Raw genomic sequence first — 12,867 nt, 5'->3', positions numbered from 1 at the left:
GGATTAATTCATGTGATTTACGGAAAATAGTAAAACTATGGTTCAAATTCAATCAATTTGAGGATAAATTTGATAAATGGGTTCGAATCGATTTTGAGTTTTTTTATTTGGAGTTAGTAATTTTTAATTATTTTCTACACTCCACCTAGCACTAAAAATATTAGTTCCGCGTGTGATATACAACTACGTTATAGGATATTCTGATTTGGTTATATGACATGAGAGTCACATGTCGTTATTTTAAGTGAAGTGACATAGATTTTCGTTAAAAAAGTGGACGGAAGTGCCAAATAAGTATTTGGCTTAACGACGTATACAACTTATAACACTTTATTAGTTTAATATCTTCTAGGGTTTTTCATTGCTTCACTTAGTAATTGTTGGGTCAAGTGAATGGAACAAATTTTGCTTCTTCTGATTTAAGTCTCAAATATTTTATTGAATTTGTTCACTTATATATTTCAATTTCAATAGCATTGGTATGGAATAATGAAAATTTTATAAACCACTAGCATATGATGGCAATAAGCAATTTAAGGCCATTATAATATTTGATATTCATTAAAGGGACTGGTATGTAGGATTCAAGAGAGATTTTATTAAGCATTGGGGGTGGTCTCGGCCACCCTGTGCCCGATTGTTCGTACCACCCTCAAAGCTTTTGTTAGTTTGGCTTGCCTAAAAAACGAAGACTTTTTTAGGAAATAATTTTGAAAGCTAATGCATTTTAGGAAATTTGAACAAAATATGATTCAATTCCAATTAAAAAATTTGACATTCCTATGTTGTCAACAAACAAAAGAATAGGAATGGTCATTCAATTCCAGCTTCTTATATTCCTAGTAATACACATTTCTATTCCTAAGGAATCATCATTCTTGTGTACCAAACCTAACCTTAAGGTTTTTTAGTGTTCTAAATCAATGAAACTCAAGTTATCAGTTATCATAACCTTTTAAGACTCTTTACCCTGGGGAACTTTTCCATCCACTGATTTGTTGTGGTCTTCTCTGTCTTCTCAACAAGGTTTCCTTCTTTTGCTTTTCATTTTTTTTAGTCAGTGAGTTTTAGGCATCAATTCTTCAAACCCTGGGGGTTAGGTGAGTTTAGTAGCCCTGGTATTTGAGGTTAGACATTTTACCAACATGGTGTGAGAGTAGTGTGATATTGTTATGTCGTCTGAATTTATTCTCTGTGTCTCCAACATGTTACTGTCTATATTTGTCAAGAACATGGTTACAATAAATCATTTTAGTGTGACTGTTACCGTTTGGTTCCAATTCATATATAAGAAATTAGAAATTTAAAGGGTTTTGTTTGCTCTTTCATGCAGGGTCGCTTTGAGATTTTGCGCCTAACCGGAGCATATTAATCATCCGGAACCGGAAGGGGTGATGTAGATGGCCAGTTAAAGATCACATTGGCGAAGCCTAATGGCGAAGTTTTTGGCGGTGTCGCGCGTGTACTGATTGCGGCCGTACCCATACAAGTAAGCTAGCCCTTGCTTGCTTTTCTAATGTTTGTAATGTTTTTAAGATATTCTTCATGTACATTGTTAGCTTGAAAATTGCCTTATTTAATGGGTTCTCTTGATTTTTTCAGGTGGCAGTTTAAGGCAGTATTTCTTCGCGGCTGCCAGAAATATTCCTCCTTTTTCCAATCTGGGAGGAGTTCCCGGTGTTAATATTTCTAAAATGACTTGTGGTGATGATGATGATACCTGCACAGCACCTACATCTACATCCTTGGAAGCAGCCCATGGAGGAGCAGATGATTCCATTGATTAGAATTGAAAGCAGCTTTCTAACTTCGCATTTGTGGTAGTTGAAGATGAATACCTATATTTTCCAATGAACTACATCTGGGATTTACTCATTTTTGTAGTTCTATGTTGCTATCTTCGAACTGAAAGATCACCAATTCCCCCACATTTTTTTTAGGAAATGATGAAGCATATCCAAAATTTGAATTTTTTTATTTTTTATTTTTTATATTTGGTGAGCGGACAGTACTTTTTATATTTGGTGAGTACTATTTAGTTCACTATTTATTTATTTATTTTATAAGTAGCGAGTCTGAAAAGTGAAGATTTAAGCTACTCTTGTTAAATTATCTCATCAAAATAACCAAAAAAATGGTTTTGGTGAGGCAAGTACTCTCAACAGCCTCACTATTTTAACTATAAACTTTTACTATTCCATCTAAATATTTTTTTTAAATATTTATTTATTTATTTATTTTAACTTTTTCAAAGAATATGAAAAAAGAGATAAAATTTATATTATTTTTTATTCATTTGATCAGTAAATAGTACTCACTATCTTTAGTGAGTACTCCATGTTAGTTGTTAAAACTTTGGGGGAATTTAGGATATTCGTTTGACGAATTCTTGAGAATTTAAAAAGATTCCTATGAAATGTTAGAATTTCTATTTCTATTTCAGGTGGGAATTGTCAATTTTTCTCCACTTTAACAGAAAATTCTATTGACAGAGGCTTACGTGAAAGGGTTGGGGAGTTTGTGGTGTTAATTGCAACTTTTAAAAATTTGAGGGAATATTACAATTTAGGTGTAAGTTTGAGGACGTACTTATAATTTGAACTTATATTCGTTTTTTCTTATGCTTTCCTTTTTTTTTAATGGAATTGATCGCCTATATTTCTTATAAAATAGTATATTTTGGAGATTTTGATGTTGATTTTTTTTTTTTTAATATTCTGATGTTTTTGTGATTAACAAACAACGAATCATAATTGATACTTGATAACAACAAAAATATGCCCCGTATTTTCCAGTAAACGAATCCTATAATTTCAAATTTCAAAATCAAATATCAATATAATACATATCTTCCAATCTCAACGGAAATAAAATCCCTTCAATATTAAAATATTATTAACTATAGAAGTGATGCACATTTATCTCCCGTCCCTCTTTTTTGCAAATTTATCACATGACGTGGTCGTAAAAATCATCAAATGCAACATGTATTCTTATATGTTATTTCAGAAATGATAAAAATCCTTACCTCAACCATTTCCGTATAATAAATGAGTGAATCTATCTTTAAATTTGTGTAAAACACACATGAAAGATGGTTGAAAGAATAATGTATAACACCCATTTTATTATTTCATTTAATAATAATTTTTACTGTGTAACTCTCAAAATACAAAGACTGTATTATAATGTCAATATCAAACTTGCATTCTTATTAAACAGCCAATTCCTTAAATAATACAAAAAATAGAATTTGAATGGAAATCTATCTCTTCCCAAGCTTATTTTTTTTATTTTTATTTTTTGAGCTTATCACACTCCACTCGAATTAGGATTCTCTCTGTTTAATTTGAACTGGAGAGTATCTAGTTAGTTATAATGAATGAGTGTTTTAATTTGAACTGGAGAGTATTCCTGAAGAATAATGCTAGGTACTATTTTTGTATCCTCCTAAAATTCTTCTAAAGTTCTCTTAAAGTTGATGTGGCTTTCAAAATCACCATTGGATCAAAATTCAAGTATGTTTCATCTAAAATTTAATGGTGATTTTAAAAGCCATATTAACTTTAGAAAGATTTTAAAAGGATAAAAAAATGATATCTAGTATTACTCATTCTTAAATCACTCTTTTTTGTTTTTGTTTTTGTTTTTCTCAAATTCCAAGTCAAATTTTCAGAAATTGTCAAAAGGGTATTCTTGGGACACGAGAAAACAACAGTCCCTGTATAAAATACGTACTGTCCCACCGGTTGAATCGACAAAAAAGATTTTCTCTTCTGCTGCTGCCTTTTGCACTGGACGTACTCTTTCTTCGTCTCTGTCAGAGCCAAATTCTCTCGGTCTCTCTCTCTCTCTCTGTGTTTAACCTTTTTTGTCATTTTCTTTGAGAATTCTCTTGGTTTTCTTGGTCCATGGAGGGCATGAACGGTGCGGTGGTGCCTGAGGTTGAATGCCCGGGCTTGGGCGCAGAGAGAGTTAGGCCCGTCGTGGTGGTGGGCCCAGGAGGAGGGCCTTCCGGCCCAACGGGCTTGGAAGGTGCAGTGAAGAAGAGGAGGGGACGGCCTAGGAAGAACAAGGTCGATGGGGACATAGTGGGCCTATCGCCTTCAATGCCTGAGAATCTGTTCAAGCGGGCCCCAATAGGGCCTCGAGATTCTGGTAGAAGGGAGTTATCGGCTTCGTTGGGTGAGTTTCTTGTTGCGCTTCGTTTTGATTATCTTTTCAGAGTTTCTTGGGTTTCTTGATTTGGTAAAATAATCTTGAATTTTTCTGGGTTTGTAAAACCTCCTTGTAACAATTACGTTTTGACAATGAACTGATAACTCTTTTATTAATAGAGTGGACTTAAGTATAATTAAGCACAATGAAACAGACCCATGGATGATAAATAAGTGAAGATATATACCACATTTAGTCCAAAAGTTGGTTGGGACTATCTATCTATCCTAATTTGTTAGTTAGAGGATAAAAATGTAATTTTTAAGATTATTTGTTAAATACCATATTTTTATTTCACACCTATCTCACATGTTCACAAAGTTGATTTGGCATTCCTAACAAACCATTGGAGCAAGAATAACCATTCCCCCAAACCTAAAACCATTCCACACAGGTGCATAATTAGAGGGTGGGTTTGTTAAAGGGTTTTTTTAGAAAAAGTGAAAAAGTAAGAATGTTTTGTATGAAAAAATAAATTTTTTTTGTTTAGTAGTAATTTTTTTATTTGAATAATAATAAAAAAGTGATTAATATAATGTAAAAAAAAAAAAAAAATCCCTTCTGTCACCACCATCGATGCCAATTATAGGTGGAGTGACTTCCCCCCGCGAGCATCATGGGTGGCCATGACCACCCCCATTGCTCATGGGTAGCCACGGCCACCCCCATGCGCCATGGGGTGGTCGCACTACCCTCGGAGCATTTGAGCATTTGTTAGGAGTGGTCGGTCACCTATTTGAAAATTCTTCTTTTTTTAGCTCAAAAAATAAAGACTTTTTTTGGAAAATTATTTTTAAAGCTAGGGTATTTTAGGCAATTTGAGCAAAATATGATTCAATTTTAGTTAAAAAAATTTGGTCATTCTTATGTTATAAACAAACAAAAGATCATTCAACTCGAGCTTCTTGAATTCCTGTTAATACCCATTCCTATTCCTAAGGAATCATCATTCCAGTATACCAAACTTAGCCTAAAGGTTTTCAGTTTACTATATCAATGAAACTCAAGTTATCACTTATCAAAACCTTTTAAGACTCTTAACCTCGGGGAACTTTTCCAAGTTGATCAAGGAGATGATGCTGATGAAAATTCCCCTCAACTTAAATAGATGGAGTTAGCGGTTAATTAAAGTTTGAGTTCCATGCCCCTGGATTCACAGGCTCCTTCAATCAAATTGCCTCCATCCACTGATCTGTTGTGGCCTTCTTTGTCTTCTCATTTTTTGCTTTTCATTCCGTCAAATTAACTTGTTTGCTTTTCATTTTAGGCATAAATTACGTTTTAGGCAGCAAATTCTGAAAATTTAGTATTAGTGGAAGAAATAGAAAATATCCTGATCTTGAATTGAAAAAAAAAAGGTGATGGAACAGTGGTTGCTGAGACTCAACCAAGAGTGGATAAGTTGTAAAAAACCTTTTGATTTCTAAGTGAGTTTCTTAGAAAGAATATGGCTGAATATGGTTGATCCAGATCAGAAATTGAGATAAATGATTCTGAGATTGCTTCTAACTGGGAATTACTCTGCTCAAAGGGCAGATTGCTAGTCTTGAAGAAGAATCATCACGCTTGGAAAAGAATTAAAAATAATTATGGTGGGAAATTAATATCATAGCTTTTCAAGGGAAGTATGCAATTCCAGTTAATATAGAGAAGGAAAATATGCAGCTTATCTGGATGAAACACCCTCATGAGAGTGAAAAAAGAAAGTAACGGAACAACAATTGGCAAGACTGGACCAAGAGTAGATAAAGCTTAAGAGCATTTTTCTTAAGCAATAGCTAAAGAGAAATGCTACACAAACCTCCTCTTTTATACCCACAAGTGCTTACTCTCTAAGGTGATAGTTGCCACGTCAGCTTTCCACTACAACATAGGAAGTTCATGTAGCATTTCTCATACCCAAAGGCTTGTAACATAAGCTGTTGTAAAATGGCATTTAGCTTTCCCATTGGTGTTCAATTTATTAGGTATAATTGTTTTGGTAAGATATATTTTTATCAAATAGATTTATTTGTTTTTCACATGTGAATTCCTTTTAATGCAGGTAACTTTGCTGCAGACACAACAGGAGGAAATATAACCCCTCATGTAATCATTGTAAACCCCGGTGAGGTAATATTAGATGGATGTGAGAGAATTTTCTTGGTCATTTCATATTATAGTTTCTTACTTGGCATATTGTCTATTCTAGTAATGGTACATCAAGACATTATGTGTTTTCATTTGCAGGATATCGCTAGTAGAATATCATCACTTTCTCAGGGTCCTCTGGGAGTTAGTATTCTTTCTGCTACTGGTGTGCTCTGCAGTGTTGTAATTCACGAACCTGGTCCTTGCGGTGGTACTATGAAATATGATGTACTGTGAATCTTCTTTTATCATTCCTGTTCCCCTCATTTTTTCTTTTTCAGGACTTGTTGGATGGCTAGTATTTTTGGATTTCATGCGTTTCATAAAGATATCTTACCTATTTGTTTTACTAGTTTTATAGACTACATCCTATATGGTAGTCTATTTTTCATTTTAGTAATTTGTTGGTGATGTTGGGTAGAAATGGAAAAGTCCACCGCCACTCTACCCCTTCTTTCTTAAAGAAGTAGAGAAAAAAAAAAAAAAATTATCTGTCTATTAAGACCCTGAAATTAACTTCTGCTGAATTTTATGAGCATGTGAATAGCAGTTAAGGAGTTTGTACTATTTGTCAGTCTGTAGACACAAAAATACACATGCTTACGTATATAAATATGCACACAACCAACACACATGCAGGCATGCAGATACATACATCTCTCTCTGTCTCTCTAGATTATATATATACACACATTTTGTATGTAATTATTTCTCTCTTTCCGTTTATTTTGGAAGACTACTTCCTAGATGATACCACCCGCATCTTTGGGTAAACCAGTCTCTGTGGGACATGTTCCTGATAAATGCCATGATTGGGAAAGAGGGATTCCATCACGACAAAAAGATTGCCATATAGAATTTGCTACGTACAATATTTTGAATACGGTTAACACAATTCATTCAACCCCCCACCCCACCAAAGGAAAAAAAGAAAAGGAATATAAGTATACAGTCGACAACATGATTACTGCATTCTGCTATCTGGTATTCAGGTATTGTTGTGTCCTTGCCTACTCTTTTATATTTGTTGTCTGAGTTTACTCTTTGTCAGTTGCTGTCTACATTTGCCAAGAACATGGTTACTATAAATTATCAAGACTGCCTAGTCCAATGAAGTTTCAATCAAATTAGTGCATTTAAGTTGTGTCACTGTTACCATTTGGATGAAAATGTTCTTTGTGTTAGTGAAAACCCTCCAACAGGCATGGCGTTGAAGGATGCATGTTATGATTGAAAAACTAAAAATCTCGAAAGGGAATTGATAATTCATATGTTTAACAACCATCATTTTGAATATTTGAATCCTTTAGGTCCACTTTGGTGCCATGCGGAAAATGAATTTGTAGGTTCTAATTCATACATAAGAAATTAGAAATTTAAAGGTTTTTGTTTGTTCTTTCATGCAGGGTCGCTTTGAGATTTTGCGCTTATCTGGATCATATACATTTTCTGAAACGGGTGGTATACGTCGCATAAATGGCATGTTAAGAATCTCATTGGCCAAACCTAATGGCAATGTTTTTGGTGGTGTTGTCGTAGGTGCACTGATTGCGGCCGAACCCATACAAGTAAGCTAGGCCTTGCTTTTCTAATATTTTTAAGATTGGGATTCCTTCAAGTGATTCCTTAAGTGACCAAAAGGCTACAAATGTGGATCAGTTAGGGTCACTTTATTAGAATCAAAAGAAAGATCATAATCCCTTATTGAGTACCACCAAAATAGATTCCAACAAATAAAAATTGTGCTTGCTTGTAACTTCAAGCCCTTACATTGTTAGCTTGATAATTACTGTCAGACTTATTTTGGGTTCTCTTGATTTATCAGCTCATTGTTGGCAGTTTTAAGCAAAACATCAGTAAGAAAATCGAAAGGAGGCCCTCATCTGAGTCCTCCACGGCTGCCGGTATTCCTTGTGTTTCGGATTCGATTAGAGTTCCCAGTCATATTTCTGATATTACTGATGGTGATGATAATTGCACTACACCGACATCTACATTCTTGGAACCACCAGTCCATGGAGGATCTGATTTCTTTGCTTTGAATCAAAACATGAACCCTTTTCCTCCATATAGCTTTGGTCTGGTTGCCCCACAACAGTTCAGAACATTCCCTGACATCGACCCCAGTTTCTCTCCTTAGATATTAAGGTCTCTCTCTCATGACAATGACAAATTTATTTGATCTGTTAGGTCTTATATTAGTGTGGTTTAGACAGAAGCTGAAATTGAAAGCAGCTTTGCTTACTTCTCATTGAAGGTGCATACTATACTTTCCAATGAACTATATCTGGGATTTACTATTTTTTCTAGTTTTATATCGAAGCGGATCCTATTTGCTTTACTCCTTGCTTAAAAATCACCAATGGAGGGCAATTCCCCCCACTCAAATTTTTAGATTTTTTTTTTTTGTGTGTGTATCGGCATGTTAGTTATGAAACTTAAGGTGTGTCCATACTTGAGACTTTAGGATACGAGTTCTTGATTTTTGAAAATTCATGAAAATTTGGGTAGTGTTTGACGAGATTCTTGAGAACTAAGATTCCTATGAACATTTCAATTTCCATGAAATATTAGAGTTTCAATTTCTATTTTAAGTGGTAATTGTCAATTCTCCCATATCTTGTCTTAATGAAAATTACAAATATGATATTTAAATTTAACTTTTTAGTAAAAAAAAAAAAAAAACTTGAGTTTTAGATGTAAAAAGTTTCAGACGAATAATATGCTAAAGAAAAATTAAATATGGAACTACGCTTACCTTTCTCTAATTTACCGGTTAATTGTCCAGCTGATTTGTGGTTATTATTTTGGTCCATGTTCCATGAATTTACTTTTTCTTTTTATTTATATAGCATATTCTGATTCTGTAGGTTACAAGAAAATTGATAATTCTTAATATAAAAATTTATAACCGACAATTAACAGACTTGATCGGCCACTTATTTACCGACTAACCGAATAACCGAAAAAGTCGAAACTATTTCTTGTCGCTATGAAGTCGTTTAATTAACCGACTTTTACGAATTAGTAGGCGAAAATGCCCCTACCGACACCGATACCTGTCCCTACTTCATACATTAGCAAATAACCGATAGTTTTGGGCATCAAGGCTAATTTGTCTAACGGCGGCAATCCCCGCAATAACCCCCAATGTCGAGAAAACAACTGCAATAGTAACGTTCAACCAGAAAATGGGGCTCTGCTTTGACGGTTTAAATGTCAAGTTGAAGAACACCACCGGCAATATAAAGTCAAGCGGCATAAAACCAAATGCTCCGATGACAGCATTGATGTCCCCAAAAAATGGAAGCATTGCGGCTATTGTTGTTGCTATCACTACCGATAGTGACCGGGCAATTAACCTTGGGATGGTGTTTCGGGCCGAGAACTCGGTCTTTCTCGGGTCAGCAAGTGTGCTTTCAAGCACTTCATTTGTGGGCTGCAAGTATACCTGTGCAAAACCATGTCGTTTTATGTATTGTTGCAAAATTATCAGTTTTCTAACTATTAGCCCCTTTTAAGTGAAATTTTCCCAAAAATTAAAAACATTTTAGTGCTCTCCATGAAGGGTGACATTAAACCCCTTTCAATTGTTGTCACTTTTGCAATGTCTCCACTAAAGTTAAATTTATTTCAATTTAGTATATCGAACTTTTAATTTTTGTCAATGTCTCCCTTATTAGAATTTTTCGTTAAATCCCAATAAAATTCCCAAAATACCCAATTTGTTTAGGATTTAACGGAAAATTTTAATGGACGGTTGACATTGAAAAAAAATTAAATCGATATAGAAAATTGAAAGGTTTTGAACTTTATAAGAGACATTATAAAATGGGTGACAATTTAGGAGTAATTGAAGTTTCCTTTTATTTATTTATTTTTTTTCATTAAAAAAAACAAATCGCTTTGAATGACCTACGGCCAGGTCGTGGGTCACCCAACTCACTACTCATTTTCTTTCCTTTTTTTTTAAAAAAAAAATAAATAATCTAAAGGGTAAATTTGTCTTTTTATAAATTATATATAGAGAGAGATGTGCTCACCACACCGACAGCAGAAAGCTGGAGAATGGTGAAGATGTTGGTCATCAAAATGAACCATTTGGGGACCAAAGCTTTGCCATCGACCAAGAAGTTGGTGAGGATGAGGCCCTCGGCTTGGTTACCAAATGCCCAATACCCAGAGATGGCTACGCTGAAGAAAGTCACCGTGGCTACTGTATAACAAACACACAGTCCCTTGAACATCTTCCCCTTCACTGGTGGTGCTAGCGTTGCCTATATACCCCAACAAACAAACAAACAAAAAAAACTCTCATTCTTGCTCCTTAAATTGCACTTGAATTTAAATTAAGAATGTGAAAACCAAGATTGAATTACTTCAAACCTGAATTTCAGGAATTATTCCGTTGCCATATGTTGTGGCAATGATGGCGATTGCATTGAAGACCCCAAATATGCGATCTTCAGTATTGCCCTCTAGGGAATAGTCCTTCTCTGGCCCCTTGGAGGAAGATCCTGATAAAATTAATCCATGCTTTTTAGTAAATTTTAATCAACTTTTCTAATGTGTTTCTTGTGTGGAATTGCCGTATTGAGATTCTTGACAACCAAACCAAGGTGAGAGAGTTTATATGAGATTCACTTGTTTAAATAAATTTTGAGCACCTATTAAAGCAAATGGATTTCATATGGACTCTCTCACATGTTAAAGAATATGTGAGTTTGTCCCACATTGCTTATGTATATATTCCGCATTATGAAATCTTATATCACAATAGTTACTTAAATTGTTGTGGATCCCCATCTGGGCCATCCGTATGTGCCTACTTTGAATCAAGATTTATAGCAATTTGGGAAACACGTGTGAGAAAGTCAAAATGAGACCCAACTGCCCAAGTAAGTGGCGAGACAACCTAACATTTTATTTGAGCGGATGTGGGCTCTCTCACAATGTGCTGTACAAATTGAAAACAATTTGAACAATTAATTGTTGGAGATTCTAATCTGTCTGCTTTCGGATGAATAATATTTACCGATAGAAATGGAACCACCAGTGGCACAGGCACTATAGGCCAGGCAGAGAACCAATGACACCAAATTGATGTGCCTCAGCGAGTGAAATGATGGGATTTGAGCTAAAATCAACATAAAGCACCCAAATATGATCACAAATTCATATAACTTCATAGTTCCATCCGGGTTGGTTAGTAAGTAAATTGCCTGCAAATAAAAAAAAAAAGAAAAAAAGAAAAAAGGAATATAAATGGTCTTAATTAGCTATTATCACCCCCCAACCTCGGCCAATAATGTAAGAAAAGAGTAGGAATTTAACCTTCATGCATTGTCCTCCTAGAAGTGTAGAAGCAACAACAGCACCATAGCAGACCATGAACTGAATTGGGCCTACATAATACCTGCCCCATCTGGGTCCTGCCATATTCAATGGGTTAATGCTGCAATCCTTTATCTTAATTTTCTTGGCAACAATGTACGTTCATATTAGGATCTTTTACAATTTTTTAAAAAAAATAAAATTTTAAATTACGTAATTTTGACCATTTTTAAGTATCAAAATGCTCAAAAAATGGTACCCGTTAAAAATGTGGTATGTTACAGTTAAGAATTCAGTATATTTTCATCAAATTATTGCTATTTATGTTGTAAAATAGCTTTGAACCAAAAATTATCTTTTGATTTACGAAGAAGAAGCATATCTACAAAATGAAGCATTTTGGGAGGAAAAAAATCTTTTGGATTACCTCAACAACATAACACATTTAAATAGATAGCATTTTTCAAGCGACGATTCATAAAATTCATAAATTACATCATTTGAGAATCTACAATTTTAAAGAAATTGTACAAAATCCTGATCCGACGTTCAGACTACTTGTAGGCAATTCCCTACAATTGGATTGTGGAAATCCAAGTCCGGTATTACAATGGGCAATCATGAATTTGTATAAATTTGAAAGGTAAGTTTTATATAAAATCTTTTATAATTATTGTCTAAATTATTATTAGTAATTTAAATTACTGAAAATATCAATCCACAAATAAAAAATTTGTGGATATGCATTGAATTTGTTCAAAAGAGAAAAGTCAAGCAAAAAAAGAGTTGGCGTAAAGGGATTTTTTAAATTTTTTAATTTCCGTAATCGAGGAACACGTGGTCGAATTTTCAACTTAATGTAGGCTGTCGTGGTGTAATGCATCACTTCTTTGAAAATGAAAAGTTTAGGGGACAAATCAGAGATAGATAAGAGATTCTTAACGTATTAGGCCAAAAATATCTTCTTCTTTTTTTTTTATTATTATTTTTTTATTTTGAGAGATTTTCTTTGGTTTTACGTGATTATATTGTATTAATTTAAATTAAAAATAATAACTAAACTTATTAAAAAGGGTAAAGTCCATTTAACCCCCTTTCCAATGACAATTTATCCCCCAAATTATCAATGGCCACAATTTACCTCTTAAATTACCAAAACAATGACAATATATTCCAATTTTTTTT

At 34.1% G+C, this 12,867-nt stretch overlaps 2 protein-coding genes across 2 annotated transcripts; one reads left to right on the top strand and one right to left on the bottom strand.

Annotated features, from left to right (window-relative positions):
- Positions 1-3,911: 3,911 nt before the first annotated feature.
- On the top strand, positions 3,912-8,488 carry LOC132162804 (AT-hook motif nuclear-localized protein 1-like). Its single transcript, XM_059573033.1, has 5 exons — positions 3,912-4,185; positions 6,263-6,330; positions 6,448-6,576; positions 7,755-7,916; positions 8,174-8,488. The coding sequence occupies exons 1-5, from the start codon at positions 3,912-3,914 to the stop codon at positions 8,486-8,488; spliced, it is 948 nt and encodes a 315-aa protein (XP_059429016.1).
- A 693-nt stretch (positions 8,489-9,181) lies between these two features.
- Positions 9,182-11,780, bottom strand: LOC132164118 (GABA transporter 1-like; the record flags this gene model as incomplete). The annotated part of the gene is given in 5 exon segments (XM_059574542.1): positions 9,182-9,799; positions 10,392-10,625; positions 10,735-10,865; positions 11,384-11,570; positions 11,683-11,780. Coding segments are annotated over 5 exon segments (1,031 nt in total), but the record flags the coding sequence as incomplete, so codon positions are not given.
- Positions 11,781-12,867: the final 1,087 nt, after the last annotated feature.

Source organism: Corylus avellana, chromosome ca10 (genome assembly GCF_901000735.1).
Source record: "Corylus avellana chromosome ca10, CavTom2PMs-1.0".
Taxonomy (NCBI): Eukaryota; Viridiplantae; Streptophyta; class Magnoliopsida; order Fagales; family Betulaceae; genus Corylus; species Corylus avellana.
Note: the sequence above shows the minus strand (reverse complement) of the source record. Positions and strands in the feature narration are given on the sequence as shown.